Source organism: Aythya marila, assembly GCF_965140915.1.
Source record: "Aythya marila genome assembly, chromosome: 3".
In the NCBI taxonomy this organism is placed as follows: domain Eukaryota; kingdom Metazoa; phylum Chordata; class Aves; order Anseriformes; family Anatidae; genus Aythya; species Aythya marila.
The window spans coordinates 47,487,051-47,507,997 of record NC_139044.1 but is presented as its reverse complement, the minus strand read 5'-3'; the positions used below and the strand labels follow the sequence as shown (position 1 = coordinate 47,507,997).

General features: G+C 38.9%; 2 protein-coding genes across 2 annotated transcripts in view; one reads left to right on the top strand and one right to left on the bottom strand.

The window, feature by feature from the left end:
* The window catches only part of PRKN (parkin RBR E3 ubiquitin protein ligase), a 775,548-nt gene extending 760,130 nt beyond the window's left edge, over nt 1-15,418 (bottom strand). The window contains exon 1 of the mRNA XM_082758445.1: nt 15,408-15,418. Coding sequence (XP_082614571.1) covers nt 15,408-15,414 — 7 coding nt within the window. The 5' untranslated portion in view covers nt 15,415-15,418. The remainder of the gene's footprint in view (nt 1-15,407) is intronic.
* Nucleotides 15,419-15,760: 342 nt separating this feature from the next.
* PACRG (parkin coregulated) overlaps nt 15,761-20,947 on the top strand; it is a 214,182-nt gene continuing 208,995 nt past the window's right edge. Inside the window, exons 1-2 of the mRNA XM_082756484.1 lie at nt 15,761-15,845; nt 16,015-16,181. Of these exons, the coding sequence (XP_082612610.1) occupies nt 16,035-16,181 (147 nt within the window). The 5' untranslated portion in view covers nt 15,761-15,845; nt 16,015-16,034. The remainder of the gene's footprint in view (nt 15,846-16,014; nt 16,182-20,947) is intronic.

Genomic DNA, 20,947 nt, shown 5'->3' with positions numbered 1-20,947 from the left:
TAAAGAGTAAACCAGATGGGACATTTGCTTCCAACAAGATAATTCTAATGGAAATTGCTAAAAGTACTGTAAAAGAAACTTTTCAGCTTCATCTGCTATTTTATCGTGTACAATGAGGGCCATCAGAAAACGTAGAATATGAAAAAAAATGAAAATTTTAAAAATCAAAACATCAGTCATTAGTCTTCAGATTTATCTGCCTAAGAGCTCCATCTGTTTACATAAAAGATGCATCAGGCTAAAGCTAGGTCAAATATAAGTGCAGAGTTAATATCAATAAAATACTTTAAGATTATGTAAAGTCAATAAGCCAAAATACTTGGCTTGACAGTGAGCCTGCAAATTCACATAGGTTGGAGAAAAAATACAAAGCATGTCAACAGACTGCTACACCCGGGGCCCAGTGAGACTGTAATAGACAGCAACCTTTTGGTTCAAGATCATTAAGTCAACATCTCAAGTTCTTAGGAGAACCCCACATTTTCCAGATGAGCTACAAAAAATTTAAGGAAGAAATTATATTACGTATACCTCCTGTTCGTGACATCTTCTCACAAGCCTAAGAATTACACCCTAACTCTTCTAGAACAAAATGACAAGTTTTTTTTTGTTTGGTTGGTTGGTTTTTTTTTGTTTTGTTTTGTTTTTTCTGTTGTTTTTCTTTTTTAGATCAAAAAAAATGTTCCTGGCAGTAAACAGCTTTGGCTGCAACCATGTGATCACAACAAATTTATCCTTACAAGAAGAAAAATGAGAATAAATGCACTGTGTTGTAAACAAAGGAGTTCAGATACCTACTGAGCCTAATGCTTCTACAAAAGTGGGTCAATAAGCATACGGAGACAGGGTCATGCTTCATTTGTGGCAAGTTATACACTTTGGCAAGTGGAGGTAACTGCAACTAAAAATTTACTGTTAAAATGGGCAATACATATATAAATTAATCCTGCTCTCTCAAACCAGAAACTGCTCTAAGCTCACTTTTGTTCATGAGGAACTGGTCTACAGCAGACTTAGATGTTCTTTATAAACAGCCTTTGACTTTGTCCTGCCATGTTTCTTCAATCAACTGCAGAGCAGACTGGAATGAAATTGATATGATTGGATAAAAGAAAATCAAATTTTTTCAACATTTAGTTTCAGTAATCTGATTACGAAGCTTTTAGTAATAGTGTAATTACTTTGAAGTTCTGAACATATGTTTCCACTGAGAGTATTCCACAGAGGACACAGTATCAGAAAAGGGAAGAAATGCAAAGATAAATGTACCAAAAATATGTCAGCTCATCACAAAAAGTAAAATTGAAAGGAGAACCATATGCCAGAGACATAATATGATGTCCAATATGAACCACTTTCATTTCCATCATCCACAATTCCTTAATTTAACACCAATGAGGAAAGCTGGAAATACTTTTTCGATGACCTCAAAGGACATCACCAGGAATTTACAGGATTAACATATTTTAAAAAAAGGAAAACCTACACAAAAATGACTAAGGTAGAAGGCAACTGAACACTGTTCCTTGAATTTTGAAGGGAAAATTCAGTCAGTGCTAATGCTTCCACTGACGGAAAGGGTGGCTTAGAGAAATGTCTCAGATTGTCTTGAAAAGCCCAGATATTTCAGCTTCCTGTGATTCATGCTCTTTTGAAGTTAACTAAATATCCTTAGCTCTATACACTGAAAGTTATTAAATCTGATATATTAGATGTGACACAAGACAGTTCTATTGTCTAAATTAACCAGAAGAAGAAAAACAAATCAATGAACTATGAGGGCAAATTCACCATTGAGCAAAACATTTAGATATCTTACACAAAAGATGTAGAAAAGAACATCGCAAATAGTAGAAAAATACAGGAAAACAAGGAAATGGAACTAGTGGAACCACAGCATCATGCAGAAAAGCTTTACATTTACAGAGAAAAACAGTGATAAACAAAGCAAAGCACCTCTTGTTACTAGAAAAAACAAGGTTTGTTTTTAATAACAATTTAACAACGCAGACGGATTTGTTTCAGTGCTCATCTATATCATCACAAGCAAGCTTAGTATATAATAATCTTACTCTTTTATATACTACACCAGTAAAATTCAAGAATTTTGTAACGACATAAGATAAAGAAAAAGTGAACAAAGATGCCTGAGTGATAGTAAACGTATTTTTCACAGCACCTCCACAAATGATGTGGCACAACCAATGCTTTTTGATGGCAAATACTCTAAAAAGCTGTTATTTAATTTCCTGAACATTAATGTATTATAACCTTGCTGTCCTTTAAACTACTATGGAATGACAGGCTCTTTCCTCAATTAGTATTTTCATTCATCTTTACCAGTGTCTGCTGCTCTTAAATAATAAATCAAATCAACTTCTAAATGCCTTTCTTTAATATACTCCGAGACTGCATACACTCTCAGACAATGGGTTTAAGCTTAGAGATTGGAGGCACAGAAGAACTGTAACCATAAAAGACCTTACAAAATCACAGAACACAAGGCAAGTAAGAAGTGATTTAATTTTTTTTTTCTTGCCAAAAGATCTATGCTACAAGGACAGATAACACATAGCAAAAGAACTTTTGACATATACAGAGAATAAACAAAAATAAATCTTACTGGAATCTTACATTTCCAAATACAGGGTCAAAAATGGAAGGCATTAGTGGCAAGTCACTCTTTCAAAATGTTCATTTGATAACCAGCTTTCTTTTTATTATTTCAGCTTAGCTCAAACCAGATAACTACAGAAAGTCTTCAATCTTCCTTAGAAATCATAACTGGAAGTCAAGCTCACAGGTATGGTTTAAAAACTGTCTTCAGGATCCGAACAATTTCTTCTGGAGACCCAATCTGGAGTGCTGCATTTAACTCTGGGACCTCCAGCACATGGATGACATGGACCTATTAGAGTAAGTCCAGAGTAGGGCCCCAAGGATGATCGCAGGCTGCAGCACCTCTCTTCTGCAGACAGGCTGAGGCCGTTGGGGTTGTTCAGCCTAGAGAAGAGAAGGCCCTGGGCAGACCTTCTCGCGCCCTTCCTGTAGGGGGTACAGGAAAGCTGAGGAGGGACTCCTTGTCAGGGAGTGTAGTGTTAAGAGGGTAGGTTTAGATCAGGTATTAGGAGGAAATTCTTTACTATGAGGGTGGTGAGGCACTGGAACAGGATGCCTGGAGAAGCTGTAGATGCCCCATCCCTGGAGGTGTTCAAGGCCAGGCTGGATGGGGCTTTGGACAACCTGGCCTGGTGGGAGGTGTCCCTGCCCATGGCAGAGGAGTTGGAACTGGGTGGTGTTTAAGGTCCCTTCCAACCCAAACTATTCTGTGATTCTATATCACAAATACAGAGGTCATTAGAGGGAATGAAAACCTGAAGTTTTATAGTCAGTTTAAAAACTTTTCTCCATTCAAAACGTTAGCATGAACAGAGGTATTAATTTCTGCAGATGGTCTCAAATGATTCCAAAGTCCAAAAGAGCTTTTGGAAAAAAATAAATAAAGTTACCCTCACTGCCTAGAATACATCGGAGATTTAAACAACAAAAAAAAAGGGGGCAGGAAAACATGATTAATTTCTCTGAAGCAATTCATTTACAAAGCCACTTCTTGTGGAAAGCACTATCAGATATTTAGAAGGAATTGTTGAAGGTGCTGTGGCCTATCACAAGATAGGCGTACAGCCATTGTAAAACAGAAAACATCACTAAAATGTCGTACATAAAGGTGATGTGTATTTAGTGCATCATAGTTGTGACAAATTACTGAAATGTTTTCACTGAATTCATGAGAACTCATTAATCAAACAGATTGACTTGAGAGATGCATGTTTACCAGTACAAGTGCCAGCTACCACAGTAGAAATATCTGGACATTTGTCCTGGTTTCAGTTAGAACAGAATTAATTTTCTTCCTAGTAGCTGGTGGAATGCTGTGTTTTGGCTTGGGATGAGAAGAGTGCTGATAACACCCCGATGGTTTAATTGTTGCAGAGCAGTGCTTATACCAAGCCAAGGACATCTCAGCCTTTCGCTCTGTCCTGCCAACAGGCAGGCTGGGGGTGCAGTAAGAGCTGGGAGGGGACAGACCCAGGACAGGTGACCCAAACTAGCCAAAGGGGTATTCCATACCATCTGACGTCATGCTAGACAATATATAGGGGTGGCTAGCCGGGGGAGGGGGCCGGACTGCTCGGTTAGGCTGGGCATCGGTCAGCGGGTGGTGAGCAATTGCATTGTGCATCACTTGTTTGTACATATTATTATTATTTTCCTATTATCACCATTGTATTATTATTATTATTGTTTATTATTACTTTTGTTCTTATTATTTTCCTGTCTTATTAAACTGTCTTTATCTCAACTCACGGGCTTCACTTTCCATTTCTCTCCCCCGTCCCAGAGAGGGAGGGGGAGGGTGAGCGAACGGCTGCGTGGTGTTTAGCTGCCGGCCGGGTTAAACCACGACAACATTAAATAAGGAGCCTTACAATTAATTTCTACCCTTAAGATTGCTGAACTCAAATTTAATTTTGACAAATGGCTGGGAAAAAAAATGAATGATTCCTTGTCTCATCATTTTAATACAGATTTTACAATTTGTTTGTGGCAAATCTATCACAGTTATTTTCGTAATCCTCAAAAGGATAATTTTTGTGCTAGATTTTTCCTGGATCAAACATTAACAATGAAAATGTAAAAATGTTTATAAACTGATGCAATATAAAAGCTACTAAACCATCTTTTGGGCAATATAATTAGGAAGGCCTCACTCTGCCTCAAAAAGTGTAGAGCAGCGATCTGATTTTCTCCATCTTATCCAACCTCAGGAAGAAAAAGATGAGAGGTTTCTGATAGGTTCTTGAACTGTTGTGTAAGGTCATTCATCTTTCCCTTCTTTTTGCAATGACAAAATACAAAGGGACCGGGGGAGGCCTACAGTACAATATTTGAAAACTTAAAAAATGTTACAATACAGTTTTTAAAGATCATAATTTACTGTATTAAAATTTAGCTACTTATGAAATAAGCCCTCCTAAAATGTAATCACTTGCATGACAGAACACACTGTAGTTCAGATGGTAGAAATTAGAAATAATGTATTATGAAATAACAGACAATTATATAATTAAAGCCTGCCTCCTAATAATCTCCAAACTGAACTTTACAGTTGCATTCTGTAGATTTCTAAATTTCCATTTTTTCCTTGTTTAATGGAAAACTCCACACATCACCGGCTACATTTTGTGTTGATTTTCAGTACAATACATCACATACACACACACAAAAATCAATAAATAATGGAATTGATTGACAAGAACAAATTGCATCTCTTTTACATAGAACTACTTTGCAAAGTAACAGAGTTTCCACTAATGGCTGTACTTTCCCTTGGGCTTCTACTAAATACAATGACCTGAAAATCCTGCACCATTCTCAGTATTGTCGTCTGCTTCTATAGCTTGACCACTTACACAACAGATAGTCTCACGATACAGCCTATGTTAGTTCAATAAATTCATTTGAGTAAATAGGGGTGTATGTGTTTCTAATTAGGAAAGCTACTCCACTTCTTGAGGCAACGCTATCAAAACAGAATCCAATAATGGCTTCAGCTGTCAATGCACCTACAAAAATCACACGCATTACTTTGGCAAGGACTCTTAAGCAGTAGCATTTGCTGTTATTCATTAGAAAATATCATATGAATTTGCATATTTTTTTAGAATAGGCCTTTCTCTAATTATTTCCAGTTAGCAGTGGAATTTGGAATTCTTAATTTTGTTCTCATCTCACAGATGAGCTGGAACAAATATTTTCACAGATAAAAATAGATACTATAGTCACACATTCATTATGCAAGAATTTCATTCCTGCTACAAATGCTGTTTTCAGTTTATCTTTGTCATTTTGAAAAAGTGAGAGGAATTCCTATATAATCCTCTTTCTTTGGTCCAAAGGACTGTGAAATCCTTGGTCAGCTCTGTAGATGTTCCTGACATCAGTAGAAGCTGAGCATATGCCACACTAATTAAGGGTGAACATACACAAGAAGGGCTACACAGATCAAAAAGCATCCTGCTAAAATTGTTTTGTCCTATTTTTGCTCTCTCCTTCTGCACTTCCCACTTATCTTGAGCTGACGTTGGTGTTCACTGGGCCATTCCATGAAGATGATATCCAGCAAAAATGGGCAGGTTTTTTACTACGATAGTAAATTTAATTAGTTCAACGGTCCAATTAGTAATATGGTCAGTGAGAGGAATGAGGCATGATGCACAGATGGCAGCAGACAATGTGGGGGAGAAGGAAGGAAAAAAGAAATAGGAACAGTATCTTTTCGTGACTGATTTGGCTAGATCAGGATTGACTTACACAACTCTACTACCACAAGCATTTAGCACAATACAGAAGCAGGTCTTACACACGTATTTATCCTATCTACTCACCATCTCATTTTCAGATACACCTGTACTAACCAGACAACAGAGAAAAGGGTAGGACTCTTCCAGGAAACAAACAAATCCAAAATGCCCACATGTATCTAACAGAATCCAGAAGTCTCTTAAAGATAATATCATATGAAATTGGTTAACTTTTTAAAACCTTACTGATAAAGTCATAGCAAAACATTTTGTAGGAAAAGAATTAACAAAGTACATACCCAGTAAAACAAATGCTGTTTCCTGATGCAGTTCTGTATATATTACGATACAATTACACTTGCAGAATAAAAAGGTTTGAAACAGGTCATGTGTACAAAATGCAGGTACTCTTCTCTATTCAGATTTCATTTTATATTTAATCAAATTAAACATCAGAAAGATTATTCCATATATTCCCGAAGAAAGTGTCTTAGTGATCTACAACTAAAAAATACCATTATTCCGGTATGTATTGTGGTAGAAACATCCAGAATAGATGAAACAAAATAGAATGTCAAGATGACAAGACAAACAACCAAACCTCTAATTAGAGAACTCCCCAAATACTTTTCCTTTGGTTGCCAAGCCTACCACTGGGACTTGATCACATCTTCCAAATAAGATTGCCTTCCATTACATTTCCTTATGCATTTTACAGGAACTGTAAACCATTATTATCTTTCAAGGCGTATGGTAACCACAGTTAGAAATGCAACTCCAACGGCTATGCCCCATTTCAGGAGTCAGAATCAGTCCAGCACAACTTGTGGGACTGCAGTTTTCCATCCCTAATCTCCTATAGCAGCAGAACCATAGAATAGAATCATAAAATCACTAAGGTTGGAAAAGACATCCAAGATCACATGGTCAAACCATCACCCCACCAACAATGCCACCCACTACACCATGTCCCTAAGCATCAGGTCCAACCTTTCCTTGAAGCTCAGCCCACAGCAGGAGAGGCTGCCATGGGAAGGAAGAGGAGGCTGATGCTGCCCGACACTGCCTAACCTCTCTGGAAGGTCCCTGACTGGGATCTCTGCAGGGGCTGACACAGGTCCTGGGGCTGCCCTTGCAGGCCCTGAGGGCAGCTTTGCCCCCTGCCATTTGGAGCCCTGCCCTGTGGCACCACTAGCACCAATGGCCTATGCTGTATATTTTTCTAAGGAGAAGATAACTTCTTTTCTTAGGCCGCTTTGCGTGAGAGGCATAGGGTAAAAGAAAACGTTATACTCTCTGATGTAAAACTCTGTCATTTTAACAATATGCACAGCTCTCAGATAATTCCCACATGCTCAAAATATGGCATATGATTTCAAAGGCATTAATCCAGAGCAAACCTAATAAATAAAATGATTGAATATTGTTTTCCTCAAAATAGACAAATATTTCAAAGAGCTTTGGCCTTTTACAAGGCACAGGGGATAGTAAAATTATACATTCCTACAAGTCAGCTATGCCACATTTTTAAGTCCTCTGTTAGAAAGCAGTACACTTCTTAACACTTAACTAAACACCAGTGTTTATCAGCCAGTGGGCCACCTGTCTTTGATGTCCGCTATTAATTTGTTGCAAAAACTCTTCATAGAGCTCAGAGACTGAGATAAAGCACAAGATGTTGCATTTCATGCTTTAGAACCCAGTAAATCTTTGAAAAAGTCAGGCATAGTGCATCCTAGAAATACACAATCACACAGCTGACTCTGCCTCTCCTCCCTCCAACACCCACAGCAGCAGCAGATGCAGTATCACCTGTTTCATGTAGTTATGCTCTTCCAGAGAAAGCTGATCTGGATGTTAAATTGGCATAACGTACTTCAGCAAACTACAAGTTCAAAAACTTGGTAGGAATTATCTCAGTTTGCCATTAAGGGTTTCCTTAATAAAAACCCTTCTTTTTAATTCAAGTTTTTTTTTTTTTAATTTAATTCAAAATGTTTATAGGAGGTGGGACTGAGCACAATGACTGGTGGAGTTTTATGGGTACAACCTGATTTTGAAAACAATACTGGTGACAGAAGAGCTTCAATAACCTACTGGATCACAGTACATGAGGTATGACAAAGTAACACCTACATTTAGGGAGTTACATTTTCTTTTCAGAACTACCAGCTAGATGAACAGAATGCTGCAGAATTTTACTTTTTTTTTTCTTTTTTCCTCTAGTCTGAACTTGTTCAGGGAAATAATGAAGGAGTTCATTCTCATTTTCCTTCTTCGGGGTTATTTTCATAACAATGAGAAACAGAAATACTTATGCATAAAGCAGAGATTACCAACACTATGAAAAAGAGTGCAACATGGAAGGGTATGATCAGTCATCCAGATAGCTAAAACTTTCACCCCAGTTCCCATTCTCCCCTGACTTGATTACTGCTGTATGAGCCATATTTCACTGTCAAAGCCCTTCACAACCCATCCCTACTGTCATCTTCATCTCCCATTCTCTACAGAAATGCTGACCTGACTATGCTATCTAGAGGTCATCTGCTACTTTTTTTTTTTAATGGTTTGGGGCTTTCTCCCCCCCCCCCTTTTTTTTTTTTATTCTCTGAGATATGCCCTGATAAATTCCATGAAACCACCCCCATATCTTACTGCAAATTCAGTTTAAGTCTTTTTTCTTTTTTTTTTTTTGTTCTTTTTTATTTTTTCCTATAATGTCTATAGAAAGCTTGCAGACAGCCTTTTCAGGAACATGATATTGCCAGTGTTGTTGGCTAAGAGGTAACTTAGCCAATCTAGCTGTGGGCTGTCAGTTCTCTAGCGCCAACAGTGGTGCTTGCCTGATGCGATACACATATATTGGGTATAAAATGAAAAAAAAAAAGAATAGAACTCCCCCAGCCCAAAAGTGTTATTCTGATAACCTATGTCACTCAATTAGCTCAGTGTGGGGCTAACTGAATGTAAGTATCAGCACAAGGAACACACAGCTAGGTGGCAGGGCACCAAAATTTTCTCCTTAGGTGGCAATCAGCAGCATCACACACCACCACCATTCATCCGTGACTTGACAATATAAAGGGCCAAGCAATAAAACAGGGTTAAGGGTTGTCCCTTTATTACAGCCATATAACTTTGGGGCCACCACAGTGAACTAACTCCAGGAACTGGCCCAGATTAAGAAGGAAGAGCTTCCAGATTATTTTTTGACTTCACAATGTGCCTCAGGAGACTGTTGCTCCGCTGCAACTGAAAGATTCATTCCTTGTTGTAAGGGCACGAATGAGCAGTGTACAGCAAGAGAAACAGCAATACCTGAAGACAGCACTGCTGTAGCCTAATTTGTAACATGAAAACAAAGCCTCACACTAACCTGTGTTTTAAGTCTATGTGTTAAGCCTCATCTGTATCCTGTGTTATACCTATGCTATTCAGCACATAGCACTGCTTTCTGTTGTTGCTGTTTTGTTGTTTTTTTCTTCCTTCAAAAGTACCTCAAAGAGCTGTTTATCAAGCGTACTTCGCTGAGCAAAGTTCTTTTCCCCACCTGAAAATATATTTCCAGAGTACAAACCTGAAGTTGTTGGGTTTTGTTTGTTTGTTTTTGTGTATTTTTTTTTTCTTTTTTTGTGAAGTTGAGGACCTAACTATGAACTGAATTTCCACAATTTAGACTTTTAAGTAACCCTTTAAGAAGCCTACATAATAAATAAATAAAAATAATATGGAAAACTGATAAATTTACAGAACTGCTAGCTTCCCATTGTAAGAAACGAGTAGTAGTATAAAACACAAAATAACATTGTTAGCTTTGTATCTTTTTTCAAATTTTAACACAAATATATACTGATTTCACTGTAGTATTTGCTTGACACAGCAAACAGTGAGGCAGAAGATTTGCTAATGCTTGTTTATTAAAAGACGACATTATTGTGACAAGATAGCAACATAAAAGCTGTATGCTGCTAAAGAGCTGAAAAAAGGGTTACTTCACTTGCTGTTTATGATAGCTTATGATTAGCATTTGTCGTCACATTCCCTGCTACAGTTTTAGCCTTCTTCACCACAGGACACAGATTAGCAATGGTGCATCAAATTACACTGCTGGGAATTTTGCGACCTGAAAAATTTCCCTTATCAAATTAACTTAGGTACACATGCCTATGGGAAGTTTTTGTCTAGTTCTTGTCAACCCACAAAGGATATCTTTTATCATCTTTCAAAGTAACAGTAGTGTATTTACTTCCTGACCAATCTGATGTTGTTCATTGCTAATTTAAAAAAAGTGGCCCTCAACTTCATAATATCTCCATCTTTATTATCCTTTAAAGCAAAAAGCAAATAGTAAACAAAATCATCCACAATACCTGCTGTTATTCTACCACTTACATTTTCTTTCCAAAGCAAACGATCTCTCTTTAGCAGTTACAGAAAATTATTAAGAAATGTTACTTAGAATTAGTCAATGAATGGCTAATTAAGTCAACCAAGAAATATTTCACATGTAAAATCATAATAATGAAACACGTTCCATTTGTTTCTGGCTTACAAGAACAATAGGGGTTTATTTCCAAAACCATATTTAAATACAACCCTCTCACCATTTCATCACGACTATTACTCCATAATTACATCATCAGCTAACAGTATTTTCTCTCTCTCATTTTAGTGGTAGAAAAAATTTAACCTTAAAATTATCAATAACCACTCTGAAATAGCAAGACTTGCATGGAAACTAACAGCAAATTCATTGCAAAATACATTTCATAAATACTTAAGGCCCTATTGTATATTCTTTGTGTCCTCACAAAAAAAAAAAAAAGCTCTCCAACATTTTGACAGTGCACTACAAGCAGCTCATTGCAAAGCAGCATGACACTAGCGATAACAGACAAGCAGTGCCATGCATCTACATGGATGCTGTACTGATTTTATTTATCAAACCTTACAGACTTCACCTAGTTTAAAAAAAGACTCAAATTGTGTAACTCTGTCAAATAGATAGACCTGTAAGAAAAAAATAAATGAAGACTTAAGATTGAGATCTTCACTATAAATGTTTTTTTTTCTGCTCTGACCAAGCTGGAAAAATGAAATCCAGTATTTTACCAATGTTACATGTATCACAGTTATGGAAAAGAATGGAATCTTTCAAATACTGAAATAGATAAAAGCTTTAAGAACCTGTGAAACATTTCTGAAAACTTCTGAACAAATGGCTGAGAAAACAATTGTTTTTTCCAGGTTTTTGCTTATAATTCCAACTATAATTATTGACACCTGTAGAACAGTAAAAGCAAGCTCCATGTAATGAGCACCAAAAGCTCAGAACACATGATCTGTTTGCTGACTGGTGCCAGAAAGATATACCAACTTAAGTAATTTATATATTTTTCCTTAATTATTTCATTTATTTATAATAGGTGATTACCAGATAAGCATTAGAAGGAAATTACTTTGTTGTGGGATTCCTGTAGAGTAGTACAAAGGAGGAGAAAACATTTGGATTCTCTGTCTTCAAACACTGAAGAAAAGGAGAGAACGCTTAGGCACTTACTTTGCCTTGACCAAGATGACTTTGATCCCTTTCCCTCAGTCCTGGCCAAATGCTGATAAAAAAATCATCCTCTCATGCAACAATGAGAAAAAAAAAAATGACCGCTAATTTTCAAATAACTCTAATTTTCATGAGATTAATAAAGCTAGCAATCTACAACTATGATCTTCACCTCTTATGATGTCTTCCGTTTTACAACTGAGATGTTCATTTTCAGGAGAGACAAACACTTGCCCAAAATTATTTCTCAGGCAAAGACAAGAATCCAGATCTCCCAAACGTTGATCAAGTACTTACCAAGTCTCTTACTCAAGTACTTACTTGTCTCCTGGTTTTGTCTCCCAAACAACTGCTAGGCATATTGAGGCCCTGCTTCCTGGGATGTGACTGAACATCAATCATTGATGGAAAGTAGAGAATATTTTTTCCCCTCTCTGTGCTTCCACACAGCCTTTGCTTCCCCCCCCCCCCCCCCCAGTTCCTTTTCATTTTAATTAAATTATCCCTATCTCAACCAGGAGCCTTTTTTTTCCCAGCATATTTTCTTCTCCCCCTCTTCTTCTGAGGAGGGGAAGTGAGAGAGTGGTTATGGTGGAGTCCAACTGCCCAGCAAGGAAAAACCACCACAAATACACATACAGTACTCTCTATTCAAATTGAATGCTTAATTTAGTGTTTCTCATTTATATAATTGAATCATTTTCTTGAGTAAAAATCATTAATCACATCTATATATTTTTTTTCTAAAGTTCTTAACTCAACAACCCATCAGCAAGCAGTATAAATAGGCTGTAACTTTAAATAATATATGCATAAGTGAAAGGACAGTTGTGGAATCACTCTTGCAACTTCACTTAAGAAGTGAAGCACATTACAGAACAAACTATCATCTAAAAGCATCTATAAAAGCAAGAGGCACCTTTGGCATTTATCTTGACAAATACTTTTAAAGACGTTCTGAAGAATTAAAATTCCAGAAACACTCGTGACTTCAGTGCAGTGCCATGCACGGGTCAGCTGCCATGCCCTTACCAGATAAATTTGTCCCTGGACTTTCCACACAAATGGACTGTTACGTAATTAGCTTACTGATATGCTATTCTAAATGCAGATGTCACACAGATGAAAATAAAGACATTTGCATATTTTGAAATCCTCCTTCAAGGAATAACCTCCTATTGAAAATAAGCATCTTTCTTTTATGGTGTATTTTTTCCCCAAGTAAAACGTTAGCATGGGGAAATCTATTGGCAAATCTTTCTTTGCAAATCTCTTTTCAGTCAACAAATAACAACAAGATGAAAGTGTAATAACAAGCAGGATGAGAAATCATATGAAGAATATTAAGAAACAGTTATATAAGTCAATGGTCTAGCCTCTTCTGGAATGACACATTAAAGAAAAAAAAAAATCCTTCCTCTAAGAAAAAAAAAAGCAAACACACACAAAACTTGAAACACTTCTTGGAGAAAAGAAAAGTTGAAAGAAGAGTGCAAGCATGGTCAAACACTTAGAGAAAGAGAGTAAAAATGTTAACCTATTTCACCAGGCAAAAAAATAGTGAGATGAATACAAAAAAAAAAAATATGATAAAAATATAAAATAGTAATGCTAACATGGTAATCAGGTTTGTTCTATCTCATAGCACAAGCACTAAGAAGCATTAAATGAAAGTGAGAGAAAGGAAATTAAAAATCAATTAAAGGAATTAATTGCCCTATGCTGCAGAATTGTCTTGTAGAATTTCTTGCCACAAGAACTCTTAGAGGACATCAAACATTTCCAGAGATGTGACTGTAACACATTTTGGAAAATGTATCATGTGCCTCATAGCATAATTCTTTAAACACTCAGATCAAAGGAGAGTTAGCAAAGATTTAACATTATTTCCCTCTTCCCTTCCTGCCCTCATTTTTGCCACTATATTCCTAGCTCTTAAGTGTTTAGAAGAAACTTTTCAGAAAGCAGACTATTAGACTAGCTCACTATATCACGCACTGTGAAAACAACTCTTATATTTACACAGTTTTTTTGGTTTGTGTGTGTGTCTGTGCTTTTGTATTTTTTTCACTTTTTTCATAAAAGGTTGCTGCTTAATTCATTCATCACAGCAGAGCATGTAAGGCTGCGTTTATAAGCTTGCAACTAATTGGGAAGTACAGTTCATAATAAATACTCACAAACATTTGTCTGCCACAGTGAAAGTAAAATAACAATTCCTCAGTCATATAAATATGTTACCTGTACACACAGTGAGTAAACGTTATCATGAAGATTATGAAGGCTGGAGGCATGAACTCTGTAAACATATGGGGAGTCCCTTACGTACACTCAACTTACCTTTTTAAAGTGTTGTTAAAGCACTCAAATACAAACAAACAAAGTAGTTCTGTAAACACACGCTTTATACACTATAAGGCATCAAATCAGCAGAAGTGGTAACATTGTAAGATGATATAGTGGAATACCTGACCTCTTGCGCTTTCCGTGAGCCAAGACCTTATTTGAAATACTCTCTCATATCTTGGGGCAGGGAGAGGAAGCCCCAAACCAACAACATGCATTAAAAAAGGCTCCAGTATGAGACCACCTGCATAATATGTATACGGACTGAAAAGGCCGCATAAATATTTTAAGTGTTCGCAAAGCTAAAGGAAGAAAACATTACACAAATAATCAAATTCATTTATCTCTACCAAAACTTAATCTTGTTGAAAGTTCCACAAGAACCTCGGAGTAATTTGCAAAAACATTCTTGAGGTGTTTAATTTAAAAAAATACCGAGTTTTTGATCAGACACTGCTTGCTTTTCAACAGGTCATGTATTATGTGGGCATGTAACAATGTTACCTATGCTGAAGATGAAACAAGAAGCTCGAGGAAGACAAATAATGGGTTTGAATTTTACAGCTTTAGATTCAGATGGTCCACAAAATTCAAAAAGTTAAATAAAGAAACGTGGAAAGGAGGCAGGTACTACGAGATGGGCCCTGTAATTTGTGGGGCTCGGCAGCCACGGATTCACCTCCCAAATCCCAGAGGAAAGCTGCCAGCTGAGCAACCCGCCCCGCGTGTGGCACCAGAAAGCCACCTGGCAGCCCAACCAGCCACACTCCCCTCTCCCACGAGGATTACGCGACTTTTTTTTGTTTGTTTGTTGTTATTTTTACACCACATCCAGCGAGCGCTGTCAGAGCGAGCCCACCCCGCGGACCCCGCCCCGCAGCACTGCCGCGGGCACAGGACTTCAAACCAACACGGGGTGACCTTGGTGACAACCCCGGGACCGGCTGCTGCCGCCTCATCCCCCACCAGAGGAGCAAAAAAGGGGGAAAGGCGGGAGCAGGGGGCAGGAGGAGGCGGTGCCGGCGGGGCAGGGGGCGGCGGGGGCCGTGCCGCCCGGCGGGGCAGCGGAGGGGCGGCCCCGCGGGAGGCTCCGCATGCGGGCTGCGCCGCGCCGGGCGCGCTCACTCACTCACCTATCATGGCGGCGGCGAGGGGGCGAGCTGCGGGAACGCCGCGCGGAGGGGGGGGGGGGCGCGGGGCCTTCTGGGTAATGTAGTTCTGGCGTCCCCGCACCTCACGTGACCGCCGGCTTCTCTCCCCGCCTGAACGCACGCACACACAGACACTTTTTAATTAATTTCTGCTAATTTCTGCCGGCTGGCTCAGCGCCGCCCGCCCTCCCGCTGCGCGGGGCTCCTCAGCTTGTTTTATTCCACTCTGGGGTTTCTCCCCTGAGCGTGGCCGCTCCCCGCCAGCCCCCCCCCCCCATCATGGCGGCGGGTTGTTGACGCGTTGCCTAGCGACGGGCGCGAGTCGCCGGCTCCGGGGGGTGCCAGCCCCCAAACGGTCCCCAACCGCCCCCAACGGTCCCCAACGGTCTCCAACCGTTCCCGAGCGCCCCCCGCTGCGGGGTGAGGCGGGGCTGGGGTCGGGGCAGCGGGGGCAGAGCGGGGGGGTGCGGGCTGGGGGCGGCAGAAGCGGGGTGCCGCCGGCGGGGAAGGGGGGGCACAGGCGGGCTCGGCGCGATTTCTGACTTGCTGCGGTGGGGGCCGGTGTCTGTCTGTCTGCCTGCCCTTGCAGTCTGTCCGTCGGCTCTCGGGATGGTGGTGGAGAAAGCGGCCGCAAGCCCCCCGGTGCCCGTCGGCGAGCGGCGCCCTCAGAAGCAGGAGCCGCTGGGGCGCAAGAAGAAAATCCGTCAGCAGGTGACCGACGGCTTCACCGTCAAGGCCCTCATGAAGAACAGCGTGGTACGTGCGCTGCTGCCATACGGGGTTGGGGGGCGCTTAACGCACCCTCACCCCGCCGGGAAGCAGAGCGGGGTGAAACTGGGGGTGCGGAGCCTGACAGGGAGCTGGGCGGGGGCTAAAACTTCACCTGGAGTTTGCTGGTGGCTAAACTCACCTTCGGGCTTCACAGGATTACTATCATGAGGTAACAGCCTGCACCTCAGGGTGATGCCGCACCTCCAAGGGTATTGCTTTGGTGCCACGAGTTTTCTGTGTCACGCTGTATTAAACTGTCAGCCCGTGGAATTACTTGGCTTACTACCTCGCACGTAGCAAAGTACCGTCAAATGATATTTTTTTGGAAGAGTATTTTTTGAAAGTATTCTCATGTGCTGTCACAGTGTGGTATAAGTTTGATGTAAGCATCACACAAGATGGCAAAGACCTGGAAAATACATTAGTTTTTAAAATAATCTTGAAAAACAGTAAAATGCTTTCACATACAATTAGGAGAACACTAGACAGGAAACAAACTAATTTTCCAGCTGATAGTTCAAAGGGGAGTTGATCCAGCAAGCTTCATTTTCATTAACAAACCTAATTTCTAACAATTGGAGGTACATGAGTGAAATTACTAGGATCATGGCCTTTCAAATTGCTTTATACTGCTTTATTTATCTACTTTTATCAGATTTAAAGTTTTAACTAGCACAGAATACAAATGGTCAATGTGTAAGTGGAAAAACTAATATGAGCACACGTATCCTTAAACTTCTTTTTTTTTTGGAAAAAAAAGTTTTTTTTTTCCCCACACAAATCAAGATGTAAACAAAGTCTTGAATTCTCACCTTTTTGTGTTTGATTTTATTTATTATTCTATATATCCTTCTGGTTGCAGCTATGAAATACATAATTTCCCTTGTTTTGCTTCCTCTTGCAGTCTCTAGACTTATCTGTCAGAGCACCCTCTTAAAAAAAAAGTCCGTCTTAAAACAAACTTTAAATGGAATAGAAATTGTATGCATAAACAGCTTTCTTCATATTAGTAAAGACAAAACATATTTTATCTTAGTGGGAAGAATACAATGCAAAAATAGCGCAAGGTGTGTTTTAAAGATTATCTTGTTTTTAACTCTAGAGATGTGTGGAGTAGACTATAACACTTCAGTGAATTTAAGGATTAATTTTTAAAGATATTTCACTGGACAAAATTCAAGTCATGAACATTTATATATACTTGTTCATATCTTGATATGTAAAAGATACGTGATATAGTCTGGAGGAACTTGCAGTTTCATCAGGGTTTCAGAAATACATGTATTTGATTTTTTAAAAAGGAGCCTTTATGAACATAACTAGCTATCACTTTAATTAGAATTTAAGTTTTCTTTTAAATATTTATAGAATTTTAACTTTTATGGTCACAATTCTAACTTGCTAAATATTAGCAGAATCATGGTAATCATGGTAGTGTTGTCAAGCAACAGCAAAAAGGAAAATCTACTGCCTTTGGAGCCACTCGCTGAATAATGTTGTTTGGCATGGACCTCTGGAGGTCAAGTGGTTCAGTATCCCATTGGACGTGGGATACTAGCAGAAGATCCCTAGCAGAAGATCAAATCAGTCATGGGTTTCCCTGGCATGGGTTTCTGTGGAACTCTCCCACAGCAGCTCCCTGTGATCAGTTCCCTGATCTGTCTGGGAACCTGTTTGGTTGTTGCCCTGCCTGCCTGTCCCCATGGCACCCTGTCAGAGGTAGGGTTAACTGAGTCCTGAGCCATTCCACAGGTTCTGTTCCTGCATCCCTAGGAAGCAGTGAAACTGTTGGAGGTCCTGAAAGATTCGTCCTGCCAGGGCTGTTTTTCCAAAAGTTCTGAGCGAGGACAGGCAGCCACTGGAATTATTTCCCTGAGGTCAATGTGCAAAAGGTCAGAATAGAGAAAGGATTTTCCTACTGCCACTCCCCTGGCTGTGCAGAATTGGGAGTTCCTCTTCTCTTTCCCAACAGCTGATGAAATGGAGTGTCAGTTTTATTAAGTACTCACTTGTCAGAGGTGGGCATCAGAGATGAAGTTGTCATGGAAGGCTTAGAAGTTGATTGGAGGGTTAAAAGCAGAGCAGGCTAATATAGTTAAAGCATGGTAATTCTTTTTAACAGCATGACAAGACACAGTGTTGTCAGTGACATGTTCAGGATCTCCAGGTCAGACTATGAGGTACAAATTAATAACCTTTGCTGCAAGCATGCAGTAAGAAGAAGAGTATAGAGTCTAACTATTTACTATTATGCATACGTGACTGTAAATATAGCATTAAAGGTTCTAGAATTCTCTGATACTGCTTGTATAAAGAGTGTCTTACTAAGCTATTTTAAGTGAAAGTTGCTGGATGAAGTTTTTTCCAAAGGTCTGCTTTCATAGCCAGTAGTAAGTACAGAAACACAGGCCTCTGGTGATTTTCGTAGAATATTCAAGACATTTCTCAGCTTTGGCTGAGAAATCTAAAATTTACTAATCAGGATACCTTAGTTAGTAAATATTCACCAAGAAAATAGTTCCTGAACTGAAAGATGTGTTGTATGTTACTGCCTTCCAAAATCAGAAATTTGTACAGCAGTCGAGATTAAGAGCAAGATCCAATAAAGGTCTTCTATACTAACAAGCTAGATATCATGACATTGACATTTTTCTCATTTTGTCCTCCACGTGGAATCAAGAATGCCATATTACATGCTCACACTTTGAATGTACTGCAGGGGTAGAATTAGAATTATAATTTAAAAATTATACACAGGGTAGCATAAGTAGAAAAAAAGGGTTATTTAGATTGCAGTTCTGTATATTTATCCCTCTGTTCCTCATTTAGGAGTTTGTATTGGAATGAAGTCTCAGTCTTCAAGGTTTAAACTCTTCTTTGAAACAATTAACAGCATTTTGATAATAAATCAGAACAAGGGTTTCATTTTAACTGTGGAGATAATGCAATTCATTTGCATTCTGAAAGTTGTGATTGCATGTTCTATTCATATTTATCCACACTGTATAACTAAAACTACTTCTGTTGTTTACATTGTAGCATTAACAGTGTCTAATCTGATTTTAAAGCTATAGGAAAGTGCTGTTTGCAAGAAGAAAGTTTTAACTTTCTCTATAATAGTTAATTTATTGGAAAAGGGAGTATGTTTGGGGGCAAGTAGATGTCAAATGAAAGGCATATTTTGACAAATGTGTTTTTTGAACGGTAGCATATCCATGGGGGGAGGGGGACGACACTGCTCCATTTCAGCAATTTTGTACAATATACAGGTATATGTAGTGAACACTTTAAGTCAGTTTAAACTCTCATTGCTCTGGAAGGCAGTCTGATATTCTTCCTGTTTCAGGCTGTTACTACTGCCCCTTACTGTGCCCCCATTTATGCAGCGTTGGCAGATCAGGAAACTGATCCTGCTGAAAAACACTGCATCCTGTTTAAGCTAAGTGTTGAACTGTGGGCTTTGGGACTGAGGTGAGCAAAACTCCTACGGTCACAAAGCTCCTCGTTCCTGTCCTCCTTTCTCCCTATCCTGACCATATGCTTCTGTCTCCCCTTTTGCATGCACATTGGTGTTTCTTGCAACTACACAGGAAGCTCCAGCTCTAACAGCTGGTACTGGAGGAGAAATGGGAATGTGTTGCGAGCATAAGCTGAGTGGGTGGGAATGCCCCTGTCTGCAACATCACAGTCTTAATTCATTTAAAACCAATTATGAAACCAAGTTTTAGCAGAGTATTTTCACAAACACAGCAGCATAAATTTGTGCTACATTTGCAAAATGTGGTTTTCATCCCTGGGTGTTTATTCTTCCTTTATACTATATAAGCGTTCTTGTGGCCATGCAGTGAACTAAACTGGCGTCCTGGTTAAACCTAGATTAAAAGTGCCACTTTATTTTCCTAGCACTGCAGACTTGACTTACAGTCTATAACAGTGTAAGCTAGCAAATCTGTGGCTGCTACAGCCCTGCCTGCTCCTGCTGCAATTTCCTACCTCCTCTGTGACACTACTCATACTCCTGCATCTGAATCAGTGAGGCACTTTACTTGCATTAGATCCAAATGTGAAAAACTTCAAAACATTATTTTTATTTCTGGAAAGTCATGTTCCTTTCAGATTCCATGATTGTTTTTACTGTTTAATGCCCATGTTACTATAGCGTAGAGACCATGTTTGTATAATGTAAAAGCACAGGAGAAGCACTAATACTTAAGACTATAATGCTTCTAAGAACCTGTATTTTGTATTATCTTTTCCAGCTGTAATTTATGAGGCTTAATCATACTGTTTTTGATATTCTAAAATACTTTAAGACTTTAAAATCAGTGCTTAATTGTTTGCAAATGTGGGCGAAGGTTGATATTTTTCATAGTTACAGTGATGAGATAAGATTTGTTTTAATATCCTCAAGCATGAAGAAATCATGCTGTTTCATTTATGAAATCTGTTACACACTTAATTCTCCAGTAAATCCTTTTTTAATAATTCAGTCATATTGAATTAACATATAGTAAGACTTAAAATAGTAAGCAGATTATGAGTTAGAATCCATTTCATGTTTTTGACTGACATTTCATCTGATTGATGCTTCACCTGATTCACAATATTTTACGTAAGAAAAGACCTTGAATTATTTTTAATTTCATAGGTAGAGGAGGTAAATGTAAATTGATTTTAAAACATGATGACAGTGGTATTTCGAGAGTCCTCTGCTAATCAGATTTTTATGAGCTAATGAATAAAATATTCTA